At 37.4% G+C, this 22,376-nt stretch overlaps 1 protein-coding gene across 5 annotated transcripts in view; it reads left to right on the top strand.

The window, feature by feature from the left end:
• Nucleotides 1-22,376, top strand: part of shank3a (SH3 and multiple ankyrin repeat domains 3a) — a 666,415-nt gene that overhangs the window by 346,182 nt on the left and 297,857 nt on the right. For all 5 annotated transcript variants that reach the window (XM_088647094.1, XM_088647093.1, XM_088647091.1 and 2 more), the window contains one exon: nucleotides 16,193-16,270. In XM_088647094.1, the coding sequence (XP_088503220.1) occupies nucleotides 16,193-16,270 (78 nt within the window). The remainder of the gene's footprint in view (nucleotides 1-16,192; nucleotides 16,271-22,376) is intronic.

The following is a 22,376-nucleotide window of genomic DNA, read 5'->3' as shown; positions in this document are numbered from 1 at the left end:
AGGGTCAGTAACTTCAAATTCCTTGGCGTCCATATCACCGAGGACCTCACATGGTCTTTCAACCCCACCTGTCTGATCAAGAAAGCGCAACAGCACCTGTACTTCTTAAGACGGTTGAAGAAGGCTAAGATATGTCCCCAGATCCTCACTAACTTTTACAGATGCACTACACACTGATGCACACTGACAGGTTGCATCACAGTGTGGTATGGCAACTGCAGTATTGCTGACCGCAAAGCCCTACAGCGGGTGGTGAAAACTGCCCAGTCCATCACTGGGGTTGCCCTCCGATCCAAACAGGACATTTATGACAGACGGTGCCTGAGGAAAGCTCTAAGCATCATCAAAGACCCCACACACCCCAGCTACAGACTGTATGACCCTCCACCATCTGGCAAATGGTACCGGAGCGTTTGGGCCCGGACTACCAGACTCAGAGACACTTTTTACCCCCGCACTATCATACTATTAAACTCCCAGCCTCTCTCACTTACGATCTGAACTTCACAGTGCCTTCTTTCTTACCAAAAACTCAAACACACATTAAAGTCTACCTCTACATCACATTTCAAGTAGCTCACTCCCCATAATTTTCTATCCTTTATTTCATTCTGTCGATGTATGATTTTGCACATCTGATGTTCTTTTGCACATTACCTGTTACCTGTTGTTGTTTTGCACACTGCCTGTTGTTTCCGTCTTTCTTTTCTTATACAATTGTATTGTTGTTTTTTGTACTACTTATCATCTGAGAGCTAGCTAAATAGCATTTCGTTATACCATATACCTGTATAATGACAGTAAACTTGAACTTGAAGCCAATTAACCTACCAATATGTTTTTTGGACTAGCAGCCATATCACCCTGCATCTCACAACCGGCAACCCACTGCAGCTAAGCAGGTGTTGAGCCTGGTCAGTACCTGGATGGGAGACCTCCTGGGGAAAACTAAGGTTGCTGCTGGATGAGGTGTTAGTGAGGCCAGCAGAGGGCGCTCACCTTGCGGTCTGTATGGATCCTAATGCTCCAGTATAGTGATGGGACACTATACTGTTGCAACGCCCCATGGAAAGATAAGGGCATGACAAGGCACAGAAAGGCGTCATGGCCATCCACTGCAACCAAGGAAGTCTCCAGTCGTGACGATTACTCGTACCTCTGGACCCAGGCTTCTGAGGTCGAGAGAGTGGGACTGCCCCAGTGCAACTGCTTTCCCACTTCAAAAAGCTCTCCCGCACTTTGTGCAGCTCATCTTCCAAACAGATGAGCTGCACAAAGTACCATCGACATCGTTGGACACGATGGACAACTATCATCATGATTTTGGACTGTGGGAAGAAACTAGAGCATCTGGTGGAAACCCTTGGGAACACAAAAAGAATGTAGAGACTCCATACAGAAAGCATGCCAGGAATCGAATCCCCAGCACTGCAATGCAGCAATGCTTACCACCGTTCCACCACACCACCGTCTCAAATTCCCTGAAAGGAAAATTAGACATCTTTTAAGAAATCTCAATGGGTTCGTGAAATGCACAAATTCTAGGCACATGCCTAATTTTTTCTTCTCTTAATGGATGTTTTCCATTCATGGTGAATTAATGTGCACATTTTACATCATACCACAAGGAGAAAATGTTTCTCTTTGCTGTTAAGGGAATTATTTTATGCCATAGTTAGAATGTTTTTAATCATTACTCCCTTTTTCTTTATCAGTCAGGAAAATTTTGTAAAACCTTCTTTATTTTTTTCATAAAATAATGAGTACTGTGAAACAGTCTCATGCCCTTGAGAAAACTTTCATATGATCTATTCTGCCTATTAAGAATGTTTTGAATATCCTTCCATACAAGGAAATTTTGGAGGCTTACCATATCTGTTACACTGGAGACCAGCTAGTTGGAAAGTGATGGACCCTACGTGGGTGAAGGGATCACAAGCAAGCCGTTAACAGGATGATCAGTGAAATCCGAATTTGAAGTCTAAAGACTAGCGAAAAGGTCAAAAGCCAGAAGAGAGACAAATCATATGATACCCAAGACAAGATCTAGAAATCAGGGTCAAAAGACAATCCAAAAGTCCATAAACCAAGAAGCAGATGAGGGAGAATTGCATGGCAGATCAGATGTGTAGCTCAACAAATAAAACTCAAACTCAAAACTCAAGACCAAGGTTGGAACAGAGCGCAGGGTTTAAGTAGGCTGGCGAGGGGAGACGTGGTGATGAAGGAGTACTGGGATTAGCTAATGAAGTGTGGTAGATCTATGCTTCCCTTGAGTAGATAGGGTAGGCCGTGGCGGTATAGGTGCCCTCTGGTGGCTGGATGCCTGTACTGTAACAATGTAATTGTGGGCAGCACAGTGGTGCTGCAGTTAGCATTGCTGCCATGCTCTGGGTTGAATTCTAGACCCAGGGGGTACTGTATCTACTGTACATGAAGTTTGTATGTTCTCCCTGTCTTCATGTGGATTTGTGCTGGGTGCTCAGGTTTCTTACAGTCCCAAGTAAGGTAATTGGCAGTTCATAAAAATTGGCCATACTGTAAGTCTGTGCATGTTTGTATCTGTTTGTGTCCTGCAATTGATTGGCTTCCTGTCCAAATTGTATCCTGCCTTGTGCTCATTGCTTTCCAGGATAGTTTTCTGTATTGGATGGATTATATCATTATTTAAAATAAATTTCATAAGTAGTTATAAATATATGTTTATGATAAATTAATTAATTGCTTACACTTATATAGCGCTTTTCTGGACACTCCACCCAAAGCACTTTACAGGTAATGGGGTCTCCCCTCCACCACCACCAATGTGCAGCGTCCACCTGGATGATGTGACGGCAGCCATAGTGCCCCAGAACACTCACAGGAGGAGAGCAGAGCATAATGAAGCCAATTCATAGTCAGTTTTATGTCTCATCTGAAGGACGGCACCCATTTACAGTATGGTGTCCCCATCACTATACTGGAGCATTAGGATCCATACAGACAGCAGGGTGAGCACCCTCTGCTGGCCTCACTAACACCTCTTCCAGCAGCAACCTTAGTTTTTCCCAGGAGGTCTCCCATCCAGGTACTGACCAGGCTCACACCTGCTTAGCTTCAGTGGGTTGCCCATTGTGAGTTGCAGGGTGATATGGCTGCTGGCTGTAAATTTGATAACTGATGATAACTTTGATATACAGAACATGCAATATTATGAATGTGATATACATAATACACTAATAAACAATACAGTAGGTCACTTTTGAAAAGGTACAGCAGATACAGCAATTGGATTCTAGTACAGTAAATTACATTAAATGTGTAGAATGGATGTTTAAATAATTTTTGAATGTCAACATGCAGTATATCTTTAAATAAATTCAACTGATCAAAAACATTTTCAGATCTACAGTCTTGTGCTCAGATGCTGATTTGCTAGCCTGGAATTTGGAAGTTGAATAGATAATTATTTAAGATGTTTGAAAATATGAATTAATAGGATATTTAATATATTTCACTTGCTTTCTAACTTTACTGGGTGTAAAATGGATGTCTAAATACACCGCATGTATTTAAAATTAGTTGTGTAAAGACTCCCTGGGATCAAGAAACAATCTTAGCTCTGACATAGCTGCTTTTATTTTGCTAAGCCACAGAATTGTGCTGTTGTAGTGTGGTTTTCCACCAAATGCAACAAATACATTAGACTGTGTTTTTTTAATCTTACCTCCCCCCTAAAATCTTACCTACTACTTAAAAGCGTACATTTGGATACTTTTACAGATTATATATAAATTATTGTAGCTGTATTGGTAAAGTTATTTTTACTCTTTCAAATGTTGCTCCGAAGAGAAAACAATTGAGTTTCGGCTTTATATTTGCAAAACACTGCATGGTGTTTGTACGTGTTTCCCATGTTCGTGTGAGTTTTCTCTGGGTGCTCCGGTTTCCTGCTGAAGTAAAAAAAAATATATATTGGTACAGTATATATAGTGTATACAGAAAACTGGCACTGGTTTGAGTGTGTGCATGTCTGTTTTGGTGTATGTTTCCCCTGTGACGGACTGGTGTCCTGTCCAGGCTGTACTCTGCCTTGAGCTCGTTGAATGCTGAGATCACTCCCCCTCAATCCTGAATTGGATGAAGAGCTTAGCAAATGCAAGAACAAATGGATTTACAAAACCATAAAATGGGGAACAATGCAGAAAAACATAAAACTGGCAGGTTTAAGTTCCTATCTATTCATGGAATTAAACTCTTTTCAAGTAGGGGTTCAAAAGGACTATTCACTTGAAAAGATGCCATTGCAAGCTTTAGGGGAAAAAAAAACAAAACAAAACAAAACTCCAACCAAAAATGAAATTTCTGAAGCCTAACTGTCATTACTCACATGAACCCAGATAACAAAAATCAAAAGAGTTGAATGGAGCTACAGTAGTTTGCAAAACGAATGGTACTATAGGTTAAGAAAGCTAGAAATGCATAAAAGAAAACAAAATAACACCTTCAACACAAAAAGAAATAAAAAACGAATAAACTATTCATGGCTCTGCAGTAAAACATAAAAGTGACTATAATTACAATGCACATTTCATCAGAGGCCAGCATGGTGGAACAGTGGCTAGCACGGCATTCTAGACCTGGGGTTCTTTCTGTGTGGCGTTTGTATGTTCTCCAGGGCTTTACATGGGTTTGCTCTGGGTGCTCTGGTTTTCTCCACAGTCCAGAGACATACTGTTGGTTAATTGGCTTCCGAGAAAATTGGACCTCGTGTGAGTGTGTGTTTCTGTGTGTGCCCTGTGAGGACTGGTACCCTGTTTTGTGCACTTTGTATGCTAGGTTACTGTAGGTTCCAGCTCCCCCTTGACCTGAAAGTCCCCTGAGGTGAGAGAAGCAGTTAGCTAATAGATGGATGGATTTCATCAGAGCTTCAAGTATGGACGGATCTACATAACATACAATGCTGTACATACTGTACAGTAACACATCTGTGCATAGCCAAATAAATATGGTTGTTGTGGTCAGTGTACTCTCATAATGTCCCTATTTATACTTTTGAAGAAAAATTCAATTAAAAAATGTTGATGGCTCTAGCTTTTAGAAGATGCCTGACATTCAATCTACAGTATTTTACACATTGCTTAAGATCTCTTGATCTGAGCAGAGTGTCACCATTTCAGTCTGTGACCACTAGAGGATGCTGAAAGTATTCTCCACTTTCAAATTTCTTCCAACAAAAGATCTGTTAATTTTCAATATGAAGCATGATGATGACCTGCGTGGTTTAATTCACACTTTCAACATACAACCTTGTTTTAAGTAAAAAGAGGTATTTTTTTAATTTCTCCTGTATAACAAATAATTAAGGACACTTAATTATATGTTTTTTTTACTTCTTTCTGCTTTCAAGCCTTTCAGCCAGTGCACACACTATCTGCCAAATATCTACATAAGCAGTACCGTATACATACAATACACACTGAAATTCCAAACTCATCATATGAATATTGAAATTTAATTTAAAAAAACTTGGTGTTGATGGTTACAATTTTATTTATGATTTAAATTGTGGTTTTCCACTTAAAACAAACCTACATGTCACCTTTTTGTTAGGGATTCATACATTTTCTGACAATTTATACAGTACGTATTGGTACCTATATCCAATTACAAAAAATCTTATTAGATCCACACAACCATTTGTCATATTGAATGAAACATAAATCTTTTTTTAAAAAAAAAATCCTAATTTAAGAAAAAAAAAACAAGTGTACAATTTATGGGATTCCATACAAATATAAAAATCACATATAAATGGATCAGTAAGAAAAAAACTCTAAAAAAGCTTTATATGGTTCAAGACTAAAAAAAAAAAGGAATTTCCAGTCAAAGGAAGGTAATGGTCAGTGTGTTTCAAAGCAGAATCTGGTACCATTTATCTGAAACATGCCCATTCATTAACTTAGTATAAAAAATACTGTCATTTCTTAAAATACACTCATTTATCAGTGGTAACTCTTCTAAATTTATTGAATAATGAACTATCCTTGCAAATGGCAAGATACAATATTTTAGTTAGTTCTACTACACAATTGAACATTGGGTGTGTAACCATAACACATTTATACTGTATATACTGTACTCCTGCCAGACAATTAAAATTGGCTTTGATTACTCACTGTACTTCAGTAGTAGGTGTTTTTTTAAATCTCTGTGCTATACATTCAATTGATTTTGCTAGCAAATATTATATTGAATGTGCATTTGGTTCCTAGTCTAAAACCCTAGATGTATTACTGGAAAACAGAATGAGAAATAAATTTTGGCAATACATACTGTATTATTGAGAGATGAGCAGAAAATTAAAGCGTACAAAAAGAAAAACTAGAAATCTTTGCCTTTAACACTCAAAATAACGGAGTGGTAATTTAGACAACATACTGTTTAAAATGCACTTTTTTCCTACTCATTTAGTAACTAAGGGCCTGTACAGTTTCAACTATTTCTACAGCTGTGCACTAACCACCTAAAGGCAGCAGCAGTCCCAGGGCTTAATGGAGATTTAATGTGTTGTTCCAAGAAGTGGCCATCTTGACCACTATTGAAAAAACAAGTAATGGTCTGACATTTCATTTCATTGTTTCATTTCATTTCATCATACAAAAAGATAAACTTTATGTGAGTAATGTAACGTGAGTATACATGTTTTACTATACATTAAGAGGCACTGCCATTACCATTACCAAAGCAATCTTTGTTAAAGGTTTGCTTGTTATTGGCAGATAGACTGATTCACTTTATAACAACACACAGTTTGGCAGTTCTATAGATATCTTTAATGAAATCCTCAATGAGCAAAGAACTGGAAAGGCACGGGGTCACCATTGATCATTGAACATTAAAACACCTCAATGTTCACTTAAAATAAAAATAAAAAGTTTAACTTGGACTAACTTTATTTGCCAATAAATATTGTTATTCTCCAGTCTTTCCTTTATATAAAAACAAAGTAGACAACATCTCACATCTCGGTTTAAATAGATGGTATCTTTTATCAAAATAAAATGGCTTTTGTAAATAGGCAATGCTAAACCCTCACTCTCTACAAATCAGAGTAAATTGAAAATTAATGAGTTTTAGTTCCCAAAATGGCATTCTGAGTAAATTAGTACCTTAATGGGAAACACTGGCATTGCTATAATGTGAGGTTGTTGGGAGTTCAGCAGTTGTGATGGCAGAAAATGATTACCTCTGGGGCAAGCAATATGTGTGCCTTGAGAATACTGTACGCAAATCCTATTTCGTTGCAATACATATTGCAGAACAGAAGCATTTGTGTTAACTTCATTTCTAGGAGAAAAACATAGAATGTTATGTGTTAGAATCATTCTTATGTAGGTGAAGCCACATAACTTTAAGAACATTTTTATATATTGGGCTTTTCATAATATCTGATTTTTTTTACCAGTTTAAAAATTTTCACACTGCATATACAACAGGCATCGCTCTATAGTATGTATCATTCAGCGTGTTTGTAGATATTTAGACAGGGACATAACCATATTTCTATGAGAATATTTCTATTTCTATGATAAATATGTAAATAGGCAATGCTAAAAAGGTAATTGAAAATGACCTTGTAACTGAAAATAAAAAATACTGATTCTTCAGAATGGGTACACATCTGAGCTTTAATATCAAATGAAAAAGATTGATATACTGTAGGAAGCACTAATGAATGTACTGGTTATAAAAAGATAGGCATACTGGCAAAAGAATACAAGTAAAGGCAAATAATCTGTACTGTCCACTGTATTATTCACTGTCAAGTCTTCAAGGACACCTTAGCCCTACTCCTGAAAACAACTCACTGCTAGATTTATAATAAACAAGCATGTTTGAACTTAGTGATGGCTTCATCATAAAGATTAACATTTGCTGATTGCTCTGCTGAGACATCCAAAGTGAGAAATGGAGTCAAAGGCTCATGAACTGACCTTCTGAACTTCCTGCTGCAGTTTGTGTAAAATCAATAATTAATTTCACTAACTTACCAGTAGTAACAAAGCTGGTAATTCATCCAAATAAGCAGACGTCGCAGGGTGACAGAAGTGAGAATAGAGCATGGGATTTGGTTGCTATGTTTACTTGAGTTGTGCATACCTGTATAAGGCATGTGTATTTGTTTTGAATGGTGTGTTTTTCTTTTCTTTTTCATGTCCACTTCTCTCTCCTTATGAGTTTTCCTGTCACCATAACATAATCAGCACAGCGGACAGTGATGATCGCAGATTGAGTGACACACTGTTTGCTCAGACATCAATCAATTACCACTCAGAAAGAGGGAACACACAGGCTGTGTGCACGTGGGCTGGTCGGGCACCAGAACTCGGACTGAGGAAAAAGAAAAGAGGAAGGAAGAAGGAATTTTCATAAAGTCATTGTTTCTGGTTGTTGACATCCTCTGATGTTCCTACCCCTAATTCCAAACCTGGAGTTCTAGCTCACGAGTCAAGTGTCTGATCATTGGAGGTTCAGTGCTGAGGCTTTACAGTATGTCCCTTCCTTGCCCAGTTTCTTGTCGCAGACAGCAGGATAGCTGAGGTTTAATGGAACAAGTCATTTGGGACTGTCAGGATGGAGGAATAAGCTAGCAAGACAGCTGAAACTTTCTGCAGAGTTTTTTTTCTCTTACTTTAATAAGGTGGAGGGAAGTGTGCCTGCATTAACTGATTCAGGAAAGATGTGTTTTTTGAAGTATTTTTTGTTGTTTAGAATGTGACAGAGAGATATGGGTTTTTATGGACTCCAAGGAGCATTCACCTCAGGATATTTTTCTCCTATTAATATTTTTGGTTGCTGAGGGTTAAATAGTTTTTTTTTTCCAAGTGTACAGTTATACTTTGTTGTGGTTCCAAGAAGCATATTAGAAACAAAAAACTTAAATTACGTTATCAACTGCCTCTGGGGGATCCTAGAAGAGGGATTCAGAAGGGTCCGAGCACTATTAAAATTTCTAGATCATGTAGGCTGCTGCATCCATCTTCTAATGGTTAAATCCAATTCAGGGTCAGGAGGGAGCTGGAGCCTATCCCTGCCCAGCAAGCAATGGAGCAATGGCGAGATATACAGTGGATGGGGCATGTTCATTCCATATACTTGAACTTGAACTTGAACTTTATTGCCATATGTAACCGGTACTGGTACAATGGAATTCTTACTTACAGAAAGTCTCTCGATTATAAAACAAGTGTAAAAAACAAAACAAAGTGCAAACAGTGCATCAAGACAATGTACAAACAAACAATAGACAATGTGCAAGTAAACATGCAGACAGTTTGAATGTAAACAATACAGACGTGTAAACAATGACTGGAGACGTACAATTAATAAATTACAATGAGGTAGATGGTGATGGTGTAGGTGTGGTCCGAGGGGGATGGCTAAATGTGTTCGCCAGTCTCACTGCTTGTGGATAGAAGCTATTGAAGAATCTAGTGGTAAGTGTCCGTATGCTCTTATATCTCTTGCCTGAGGGCAGTGGGGTGAAGAGCTCATGCCCTGGGTGGTGACTGTCCTCTGTGATGGCCAGAATTCTACCACGGCAGCGGTCCTCATAGAGCTGTTTAATCTCGGTGAGACCGCAGCCGATGATCTTCTGGGCCATATTGACCATTCTCTGCAGTGCCTTTCTTTCTCGCGAAGAGGTGTTGCCATACCACACGGTGATCCCGTTGGTGAGGACGCTCTCGATAGTGCAGCGGTAGAAGTTCACCAACACATGTATTGGCATCCCCCATCGCTTGAGGCACCTCAAGAAATAAAGGCGCTGCTGAGCCTTCTTCATGATAGAGTCAGTGTTCACAGTCCAGGTTAGATCTTTAGAGATGTGAATTCCCAAAAACCTAAAGCTGGTGACTGTTTCCACTTCCGTTCCATCAATACTGAGTGGGCTGTGAGTGTGTGGCCTGTGTCTCCGAAAGTCCACTATTAGCTCTTTCGTTTTCTTTATGTTCAAGTCCAGGTTATTGCTATGACACCACCTAAGCAGCTGTACAACTTCATCCCTGTAAGTGGACTCGTCATCATCACTGATCAGTCCTATTATAGTGGTGTCATCGGCAAACTTGATGATGCAGTTATTGCTGTGTCTTGCTGTGCAGTCGTGAGTAAATAGGGAGTACAACCTTGGACTCAGACAGCAGCCTTGTGGGGTTCCAGTGCTCAGGGTGAGTGGTGTTGATGTTTTATTGCCTATCCGCACCACCTGTGGTCTCTCGATAAGAAAGTCCAGCAGCCAGTTGCAGACAGAGTTGCACAGACCTAATCCCCTGAGCTTTGTCACCAGTTGACAGGGTATGATGGAATTAAATGCTGAACTGTAGTCCACAAACAGCACTCTCACATACGAGTTCTTAGTGTCCAGGTGTTCCAAGGCTGTATGCAGAGCCAGGGAGACAGCATCATCCACTGATCTGTTGTTCTGGTAGGCGAACTGCAGGGGGTCCAGGGACTCTGTGATGGAGGAGTTGATGTGTGACAACACCAGCTTCTCCAGGCATTTCATCACCACAGATGTTAATGCTACTGGGCGGTAATCATTCAGGCATGTCACTTTTGTCTTTTTGGGGGTTGGAACAATAGTGGTTTTTTTAAAGCAGGTGGGGACCATGGACTGTGACAGGGAGGAGTTAAAGATGTCTGTAAACACTGTGGTCAGCTGGGCTGCACATGTCCTCAGGACGCGAGGTGGTATCCCATCAGGCCCTGCAGCCTTACGGATTTTCACCCTGCTCAGAGTCTTCTGCACGTCCTGCTCTCAGAGTTTCAGAACAAACTCGCCCTGCACGCTTGGGGTCTTCTCAGCAGTGCCCGTGTTCAGAGCATCAAAGCGGGCATAGAAGTGGTTCAGCTCGTCAGGCAGGGATGTGTTGTTCGTGTCAATCTCCTGGCTGCAGCCCTTGTAGCCTGTGATTGACTGTAATCCCTGCCACAGCCTCCGGGTGTCAGCAGGGGGATATACCCTTCCCCTGAGATAAAAAAAAATGTTTTGGTTTCTTTTTACTTGTTTCATTTGTACCTTTTACAGATTATTGTCATATACTATAAGTTAAGGAAATTCTGCAATACAACACATTATTGAGATGTGTTTTCAGGTGTCCATACTGTATCTGCTCAATTCTTTCAGTTGGTTTTGAATGAATGACATTCACATTCTTAAATTGTCTCATTTGGCAATTTGTCTCATTGTCCCATTTCTCTTTCCCAGAAACTGATAACAGTGACCTTACATCTGATAAAAAATGTTTTGTTTTTTTTGTGTGTGTGTACCAGAAAGTCTAGATTAATGAAGTATTCATAGACTTACGTACAGTATTTTGACTACTGGTCTAAACTATAATGTTTTCTGGTTTTCATTCCAGTTGAGCTATGAATGACTTGATTAGTTTAAGGTTCTGTTTAGGCAAAATTCCAGTTGAAATTTTGTCAGATTATTTTATCCATCTGCTTTTCAAATAAAAAAAGGAAACTATAATTAGCAGATAAACTCACCTATAGGATAAAAGTACCACAGTCACAAAGCTTCTTGGACTCTTGTATTGTAACTGCTTCTAAAGACGCTCAATTGTACTGTGTCTTAGATTTGTGAGGAAAAATATCATGTGATGAAATATATAGAGATGAGTTAACATTTTTATGGTTTGACCTGAAAGTTACAGTACTGTAGATCACTATAATAGTGGTTTAAATTCCTGCAATCCCTGCACTCCTTTATTAATTGTCAATGTTTGATGTTTTTGCAAATGCAATGTATTACAGTTCTTTACTGTAATGTTGGCAGTGAAAAGGAAATAATTCAAAGATGAGCATTAAAAAGGAACATGGCGAAATGCTTTTCAAAGTTTATTTGACTAAATTGCAAGCAGGGAGAAACTAAAATATGTTAAGTTGTTTGAAGAAACCTTGGTTGTTCCCTCTCGGAAAACTAATTCAGAAATGTAGAAAGTTTTGGCAAAAGTGGCATGTGGACCAGAAATCCAAAGTCAATACAGACCAGCTGGGGATGGCAAGATTAACTCTGATGGAGAAAACCGAGCAGCTACATGCTCTCAAACTATGACTCATGTATGGAAATTGAAAGAAGACTGATAAGAGATCCGTGTGTTTACACAATCAATTTTACATTTGTATTACATTGTAAAATGAACTAATATTTTTTTTTATTAATCCATCTTTACAACATACATTTTAAAGACATGGGAGGGCCAATTTGCTCCTCTTATTTATGTAGTTGCAAAAATAGATTAGCCTTTATAGTCTCATCCTTTCATAACATTTACAGAATATTTACAGAATTTTGTACAGAATAATCGCCAATAACATGGATATTTGAGCCTGATGTTTTATACACAGTACTATATTGACCATATTTGGTCTACAATGTCTAAAACACCTGGTATTTTCAAGCACCTTCATATTCCTTGTGTTGATGCAGACATTAATAGTCCATTTGCTCTATTTTTATGTATGCTTTTCTTACTTTTCAAGCTACTTTTAAAAAGTAGAATTACATTTCATATACACTTTACCGCTCAGCAATGTAACACTAAACATGTGCTTGATTTTGTGAGCTGACTAGTCTTCATAGGTGAAAGAACCGAAGCCTATGAATTAAGACCCCCCTCACTAGCCTAGGTTATGATAGTAATAAGGAAAAAAAACCTCGGTGGTGTGGTGGCACTGTGGCTAAGGATCTGCGCTTGTGGCTGGAAGGTTGCTGGTTTGTATCCCGCGGCCGGCAGAGGAATCCTAATTTGTTGGGCCCCTGAGCAAGGCCCTTAACCCCAACTGCTCCAGGGGCACTGTATAAATGACTGACCCTGTGCTCTGACCCCAACCTTCTCTCCCTGTCTCATGGAGAGCAAGCTGGGGTATGCATAAATTCCTAATACAAGAAATTGTATATGGCCATAAAGTGATGTTATAATGTACATTAATTAAAACAAAATCTCCTTAATGTCATATTTTATCAATATGAGCAACTTCAAGTTGACTTTGTCAAATACTGTATTATATAACTACCTTTTAACAATGTATTGTCTGGTTAATAAGAGCAGATGGTGAAGAAGAAGTGAATGTCTTTACATATGTCAGCTAATGCTTATACAAAATCAGAACACCTGACAATGTTTTCGGGAAATGTTATCTAACTGAAACTGAATTACTAGATCTAATTAAATGTTTGTTGTTAACTTTCAACTCAATCTGCTTGTCCACCTCAGAAAGTGCTCGGTTACAAGTGTGTGTCTTAATCTATACCCTAGTGTGATATATGAGACGTTGTTAGCTATTTATTGAGATGAGGCACTTTCAACATCCCAAATAAACCTGTGGGTAAAATAATTAATATGTAATAGTGACAATAACAGCTACAGGAATGCACTCAGAAGGGTTTCATCTTATTAAAGTAGACAGAAGATAAAGTTTCACTTGCTGGTGATCTGAAGGAATCAGAGCCTAGTTTTCCAAGAATGCAGTCTGAAGAATGGTCTCATAGAAAACTCAGAATAGCACCTCCAATTCACATGCGAGTTGATGGCTGGCAAGATAATTTTTTATATTTTATTAGTTCAATTTCAGAGTGAATATAAAACATGGGAGTCACCATGTGTTATGTAGACACCACATACTGTAGGAGCCTGTGGAGGTCATCATGTCTACATAATTTAATGTCTAAATAATAAAGGGAAAAACATCATCTAGTAACACAACAACCATGTCAAGTTGAGAGTACCCTCTTCAGAAGATCTATTTTTCCAGAATGCCATTAAAAAATGTATTTTTGAAAAACCATCTATCACAGCCCAGAACAGTCTGAGTACATTCTATTCATAAACCTGATTAAACACAAAAAATGTAGTTTGGTATATAAATGATGTAGTCCAAGTGGTTGTGTACTGGGAGATTGATGACCAAAAAAGTAAACATTTTTTCTGGTGCAATATTCTCCTCAATTTTAATGAAAATCACGCTGAGGGGGGCAGGGGGTTTCCTTAATGTCTCTGCTTATCTTCCTACATTCTGTAAGGAAAAATCAAAATGCCACTCATATAATTATCTATATAGTGCTGTTAGGAGATTTGTTTTCTATTGAGGCAAATGTCTGAAGCAAACGTTTTATTTTCATGCATCTTATTTTTCATATAATCACAAGTTTAATAGTGTTTGCTCAACAAACAATGCCTTTCTCTGCCAAGTGGCTCATATTAATTAAGGCCCAGGCAGAGTGTTTTCTTTAGCTGTGCTGAAGAGAGTACCTCTGTTCTGATGCTGAAGATGTATGGAGTTCCAGCAAGAGTCAGCACTTTGGATTTAATTGGTCCCAGCAGAGCCTCTTCCTGTTAATTATGGCAGCCATGACACAAACAGCCAAAATGAGAGACACTCATTAAAGGCACAGGAAGCTGAGTATCAGGAAAACCTTCTGTCTCCTTTTACTTCAAACATGAATTATCCTCCGTTTAAACACACATTTGTCTTTCACATGCAACTTTGGTAATCAAGTTGCTGTCTGAGTCTTTATAAAGAAAAAGAGGATAATACTGACATAGTCCTTAAATCCAGATTCTTTTCTCCAGTGTTTGTAAAGACAAGGGTGATCTAAAGATCCCATTCGTTCTGTTATTGTGACAATAAAACCATTGGAAAAAGAAAGCCTGTTTGATAAATGGTCAGTTCCCTAGTGCAGATGTTAGGTGTTAAGTTATCTTGACATTTTGTAAAACTGATTGTACTTTGTGTGTTTCATTGTGGTTCTATTGGGTAAAGCTGCCAGTTAGACTGATTTGAAAACTGAAATCCTATACTTGCACTGTTTCCTTATGTTATTCAGCACATAGCGGCCCTCTTCCACTGCGCATAATCCATAGACATACTGATTAATAAAATTACAAGGCATTGTAAAGGATCTCAGTTTTTATACTCTAAGGGGAAAATACTCATCACACATTAACTGCTATCTAACAGGTTGCTCCATAGATGAATGTGAACTGCCAAGTGCAACAGCTGTCTGTTATAAAAGGCCATTGGTTCTCCAGCAGAAGTCGAGAGTGTGTGTGGAAAGTGTTTAAGCAGAGAGCTTATAACGGAAGTGAGCAGCTTTTGTGAATGTTCCCCAAAAAAGATACAAAATGTTTACTGAGATGAATGTACTTGAATTGAATAAGTTTATTTTAAAAATTACATAAAAAAGAATATTGTTTTTTTAAGATAATAAAATAAAGGATTGTAGTGTATGGAATCTTAATATGGTGGTAAAACAGAAATAAATTAAATACGATGAGCATTTAAGCAACAGAATCTTACTTTATTGGCATACTTTAGAAAACAATGTGCAGTCACCAATATATCAGCTATTGAATTCTTATCAAGTTGTTTATATTCCATAAATAGTAATACCTATCCAGTGTTTATACCTGAATATTATGGAGTGGGAGGTCACATATAATAGATCTTTTATGTTCTCATTATTTTTCAAAGAGTTATTTTAGTTGACAATATTTGTTATGGTACCAATGGGTAATGCTGAGAGAATGCACTACGTTTCCACCAGAAAATTGCTTAACTTTTTATAATTCCTTTTTATATATATATATGCCATCATGTGTTTAAGTAGGATTTCTAAAAGTTGAATAAAAAACTTGAGTAATTATAAGATGTCACTTTGGAAATGAGCACAGTGGTGTTCTGGAGATGAGATTCACTCTACAGTAATAGAACTATTAGAAATAATCATTCTGCTGTATGAACACAGGCTTTCAGGAAATTCTTGGTGTGTAGTGCAGTCTTGGTCTAAGTAATCAATATGAAGGATGAATAAAGGATGATGTTTTCAGAATAATGTCAACATAAATATTTAGTACAGTGCATTTATAAATATTTAGTACATTTCACTCATTCAGGAGGGGAAAAGAAGACCCATGTCAGGGAATGAGCATTGTCTGTTTTGCATAATGTACAGTATATTGAAGACAGGATAATACTACAAAGCACCATAACATAACACTATCTTTGAGTTCTACCATGTGAAGCAATTATTATCCTTCATTTCATTACAGTAGTGTTTTACAAATTAAATGAACTAAATGGACGTTTATCATTAATTTCAATTTTCTGTTTTTGTTTTTTTATTATTATTTCTGATCTTTTCCAGGATAGCTGTGCAAGGGTTCTTCTGTTTCGTGGTGCGAATAAAGAAATCAAAAACTACAACAGTCAAACAGCATTCCAGGTAGGAGATGGATTTCCATGTCTTTTCTGCTGAGAAGCTCACTTTCTGCGTGTGCATTATTAATGTAGCAACACATTTGTAATACAGTAACTCACTCTTTCGTGATCCATCACCCACATCACCACAGCATAACCTTTTGTACTGATCCCAGAAGGGCCGTATACTTTTCACAAACCTGTGGAGAAGTCCCCAGAGCTGAAACATTGTGCTTCTTGTCTTCTCAATTTTCACTTTTCCGTGTGAAATTAACCTCTTACATGTTCCTTTTTTTTTTCAAGAAAAGGTGTGAGAGGTGCAAATAATGTTAGTTGGCCTGTTTGAACAAATGTATCATGAAAACAATTCACAGTGGAGCAATGAATATGGCACAGCATACAGTAAATGAGACCATAAATCACATGTTCCTGTGGACAACAGAGGTACAGGACATTTACAGAGGGCACTGACATTATCATTGTCCAGCAAAAGATGTATGTGGGCCAACATGGACAGAAACTTCAGCTACAACAAGGCAGTACAGAGCCTTTTCACATTGAGTTTGTCACCCGTGGGGAAATATTCCTTCTAGGCAACATTGTTCATTTCTCAACAATGCAGTTTCCACATTCACAGGGCATGCAGAGGCTCTTCTGAAATCCATTTATTAAAATCTTCAAAAAATCACAAATGGATCAATATACAGTATGTAGACATTTTATTAACAAAAAAAGTAATTTATACAGATACATTACCCATACTTCAACACCATTCTTATTTGAAATGAAAGTGATTTTATTTCACCCCACACATGGATTTGTGTTAACGTTTCCTAGTGATACTGTATGATTGCTGTGTCAAGAACAGTGTAATAAAGTATTTTAATCCTAGGTCTAGAGCAGCCTTACTATCTGTCTCCTGTTATTTGTTGAAGCATTTATATGCAATACAGTGTGTATACTGAATTTCTTATGAATACACTATGGCCCACTGTGAGTAATACTGTTATTGAAGCCTTGCATTTTTAACCTATGAGGTTATTTAATATGGCCATTCTGTCAGGAGAGGTACATGTGCATTAAGATTTTTCAAAAACAAAATAAAGCTAGCAGGGGAAACTATTATATTACAGTACCAAGGGAATATAGAGATTTTCTTTTGCCAGACCCGCAACCCGTGTACAAATTTATAGCATTGAGTGACACATATACAGTAAATACTGTTACAATTTCACTGTCAAGGCAAGGTCACTGCAGGATCATGGTTACATTTGGAATGTATTATATTTATTAATTAGATAGATGGTATCAATAAGTGAAGAATTTTGCTTTGTTATTAATAATGTCACTTGTTTTGTTTAAAGCATGAAGATTAAAAAAAAAAGATATTTTATAGTCTGGGGGTTCCCAAAGTACAGGGTTCTTTTAATGGTGTGAACATTCAAACTCACATGGTTTATTTTTAACAGCCAGCCTTATATCTCAACAAATACAATATATATTACAAGGTGCGTAAGATTGTTCATAGTTACAGTAGCTTCAAACTAAACAAAACTTACATCAGGAGACCTTTGCAGACTCATAAAAATCTTTAACATTAATGTCAGGCAGACAAAACCTGTCAGCAAAAAAACACCTCCCTTTTGGATTTTTGAGCTACTCAACTGAAATCTGTGGTTCTCAAACTTCTTGGACCAAGTACCATTCCCGTTCAAATCAAAGCATCTAAGTACCACCCACAAGTCATCTTCACAGAAAAATCAGAAAATCTCACAGAAAATCTCAATGACCAACATGAACACCCGCACGCATACACATATAAAAAATATAATAATAATAAACTTTATGTGATAAAGCGCCTTTAAAGGTGGCTTCTCAAAGAGCTTTACTGAATGACCACAGGAACAACAACAATTAAAATAAACAATATAAAAGCACCATTTCAGTGAGAGGGGTGAGCCTGTTTAGTCAAGCAAAGCAGATGTCAATTCATTGGTCGAGTCTTAATGCAATTTAAAACAGAGTCTAACAGATTTTACATCCTCAGGATTTTTTTTTGACGGCCAAGGCCTCGTTGTGAACGTTGCAGTACGTCCACTTCATATCTGGAACAACCTCTAATTCATGCAACTCAACTACAGTACACCGCTGTGACGGCTTGTCATCACTCTAGCACCCTCTGTACAAACTCTGATGCATTTTATCCAGTTGATGCCATTCTCTTCGATAAATTCATTCAGAAGCTGAAATATGATTCATTCAGAAGTGAAACACACAAGTGAGACGCTTGGTGTATTTTTCCCAAATTAACCTAGAACAGTCATTAAATATTTTTCTGTTATCTATCACGCTTTCCTGTGCTCACAAGATTGCCAGTGTTCCAAAGCCATGCACATTCTCCTACCTCCCTTTTTGCAGAAGATAACTTTTTTTTTAATACAATTCGTCACTTACGATGTTCCAAAATCACGCACATTCTCCTACTGTACCTCCCTATTTGCTGGAGATAACTTTTTTTAAATACAAATGGTCACTTGCATTTCGTAGGACGCATTCCTATACAATGGTATAGAATTACATAGTAGCTCTTGTGTCCACTCAAGTATTAGCACACGCTGTATCGTTGTACGTAGGCTGCATATTTGACACATAAACTAATTTTATTAAAATAGAAAATATGAAATCCCGTCAACAAATTTCCAGGGTCTGGGGGCACTCTGGGAGCGCTCTGCATACCACAAGTGGTATGTGTACAGTACCATAGTTTGAGAACCACAGTGTTGTGCCAATGTAGTTCATCCCAGAGAATGAAAATATAGCCATGAAATGTGTTAACGAATTTGTCTGTAAAGGTCTGAAAAGACCAAAGTCTACTCTGTATGGCTGCAGTGTTAGCTGCTGTCACAAATTGGTTGATGAGGTGTTTCCACACAGTCAGGAAATTTGATAAGGACAAGAGCAGAGATGTTCTCATTGTTTATGCTAAGTGCCATCAATTGACACAGTCAGGGTTTGACAACTCTGGGGTGTCGACCATACATGGGAATGATAACAGCTAAACAGAGAAAACAAAAAGGCAGAGGAACAGAAAACCACCTCACACAATACCTGCCAATCATGAAACAATACCCTTGTTTCATGATTGTCCTTTGATTATGCAATCTGCATACAGTTGTAGCAAAAGGCTTGACCTGTACAGAGCTATATATGCAGCATTATTTTCCTTTATGACAGTCTTCAAAAAGTAAATCCTCCATAAGAACTTGTAAAGCTTTCTCTTTACCATAGCAGGGGTTATTCTTGTCACCTTCTCGTGTGACAGCAGGATGGGCTTATGACTGTGTGTTGTGAGTGTGCGAATAACACAAGAACACAATATAGATGGAGTCAGCAGTGGTAGTAAAATTATCAGTCAGTGTTTGGCATGAATGGGAAACTCCCATCCTGGGGTTTTGGATAGAAAAAGAAGGGATCTTTTTTTGGAAATGGATCTGTGATCTGCTGTTGTAAAAGACTATTACTGTAAATTTGCTGTGCCATTCATGGTTATTTCTCAGATGCCGTTTAGGAGAGTTTGGCCAGTAGTGATAAAGACGAAAAGGCAACAAATTAGATTCTTGATTTTTTTCACAAGAAAAACTAATAGAGAGCTAAATAACAGTAAATGTGTTTCGTCTGTTCTGGTCCAGTATACATCCCAAGCCAACTCAAAATAGTTCTGGAATGGGTCCTAAATCCCAGATTAATTACATCAGCCCCCAGGAACACACCCCACTAAAATACAGATAAACCACAATGTAATACTTCCTGACATACACGGTCACAATCGTAATCTCATTTTGAAATCGTAGTCTTTCAATTCAAGTTCACAATCATATAATTGTTCTATTACAATATTATCTTATATACAAGTAATTGATTACATAATGACAACATTCAGTTGGTAGTGGTGTTATTTACTAGTATATCTCATTTTATTGTAATTAAATGATAAAAGTTCATTATTATCACATTTTACTTAATGTTTTCAATGTTAAAATAATCTTAATACTCAATTCATACAAAACTAGCACGGTATGTAATCAATGACAGAGGAACAATATTTTAGAGTTATTTCTTATGTTGGTAAGTGATGATACATCAAGTTGTTGATGAGTTATTTGAAATCAATGTAGACCATAGCTGTGCAAGTATGTTCTCACGAAATAGGTTTTTCTGTATTGTGAAATGTGATAAAGTTGATGGATGGATTCTTCCATAAAATGCTATATTTCCTAATTCGCAAGCATGAAATGGGGTACAATCATGTTTTTCGGTATAGTACAGCCAGTATTGAAGGAAGCAGCAGAGGACAACCTCTGGCATCAGACTAGAACACCTGCCACTCAGCTAATTTGTGTGTCATCTCAGCATACTGTAGGTGAGGGACAATGAAAATCAATGAGTACAATGTGAGAAGTGAAATCATTTTACATTAACATGATTACATTTTATGTTGTTGATGTTCACATAATATGTACAGTATATACTGTAGCTACATATTGTGTTACAGACACACAATATACAGTAGAATAGTTACTTTTTACATTATGTGTAGTATTTTTCTCTTCTAAAAATAAGATTTTAAAATTGAAATGTAGTTCTTTTCCTTTCTTATAATTTTGTTATACTTTATTTTTACTGTTCTTTTTTTAACATTTCTTTGCATTAATTAATCTCCCTGTGTTCTCTCTATACTTTGTTGTGCTCCATTATTACATTGTCTATAATAAAAGGATTTACTATGGTAAGGGTTTATAAAGCTATACAGTAGTTCTCATTTCTTAACAAGGCTCCTTATAATCACCGGTAAACACCTGTCATGAAAACAGGCCCATCCTTAACCTGGTATTCTGCACCAAAGACAACATTTTAGTTTAATTTTAGTGGATCATCATACATAATTATAACAAATTATCACTGCATAAAAAGACAAATCAAATGTTATAATTTAAACTTATATTTCAGTGATCTTAAAACAACAAACAAAAAATGTAAAATTCAGCCTTGATATTCAATACAAATAACAACCTACACAGGGACAATTTTTAATGAAATTAGTAAGAAATTAATTCTCTTTTCAGTATTCATTTTATGCTCATTGTACTGTGTACAAGGTGAAACCATTTGCTGATGTGATCCACATTAAAGTTAGTTTTGAGAAATCCTACAAGGCAAGAAAAGAGAGAGACTGAGAGATTCAATAACAAGTTAAAAAAAGTTAAGGTTTGTGTTAATTATCATAAGGAGTAACTGAGAGATGGCTGAAGAAAAATTTATATAATCTTTTATTAGTGGTGGACACTATGGGACTTGTCTGCCTCTTTCCCTGCAGGGTTATATCTTATTGCATCCATTCAGAGAACACTCAACATCTGGAAAGAAGTCAATGCAAGTTGTAAGAGATTATTATATCATGACCTGCAGCTCAGTACCATCTGGCTCATGAAAAAATACTTGCTCTGTAAAAAGTAACACTTAGTATTTAAGTGTGAATGATTAAACCTCATTTGTGCCACACTTTAAAATATAAATATCACTTCTATATAATTGTACCAATGTTTTTATCCTTTTTTTGTGGTTTACATATGTTTACATATTCTATAACAGTGGTTCTCAAACTTTTTGGACCAAGTACCACCCCTAATCCAACCAAAGCATCCAAGTACCACCTACAAGTCATCATCTCATAGGAACCCCAGAAATTCTCAATGACCAACATGAACGCACGTGAACACACACACTCACACATACAGATGCAGCCATTCAAAATGCGTGGGCGATACCGCATTATTTTCCGGTGCGCTTTACGCAGTCTACTGCGAGTTACCGGTAAATACCGCTAGTTACTGTAAATTCTCCTATAATACCGCAAGCAAAATAATAGTATCCGGAATTTCCGCAAGGTGGAGCTAATAAAGCTGAACCTCTCATGTTTGAGCTGTCGCCATCAAAGTCTTTAACGAAGATATTACTAATAGTATTAATAATGAATGACCTTGGACAAGCTGTAAACTCAAAGTATTGCCCTGGTCCACATTATTTTTTTAATTGAATGTCTTTGTAAAAGTAACACCACAGCATTTCGCAAT

This window comes from Lepisosteus platostomus, chromosome 9 (genome assembly GCF_059453375.1).
Source record: "Lepisosteus platostomus isolate fLepPlt1 chromosome 9, fLepPlt1.hap1, whole genome shotgun sequence".
NCBI classification, from domain to species: domain Eukaryota; kingdom Metazoa; phylum Chordata; class Actinopteri; order Semionotiformes; family Lepisosteidae; genus Lepisosteus; species Lepisosteus platostomus.
This window is presented reverse-complemented; position numbering and strand designations above follow the sequence as displayed.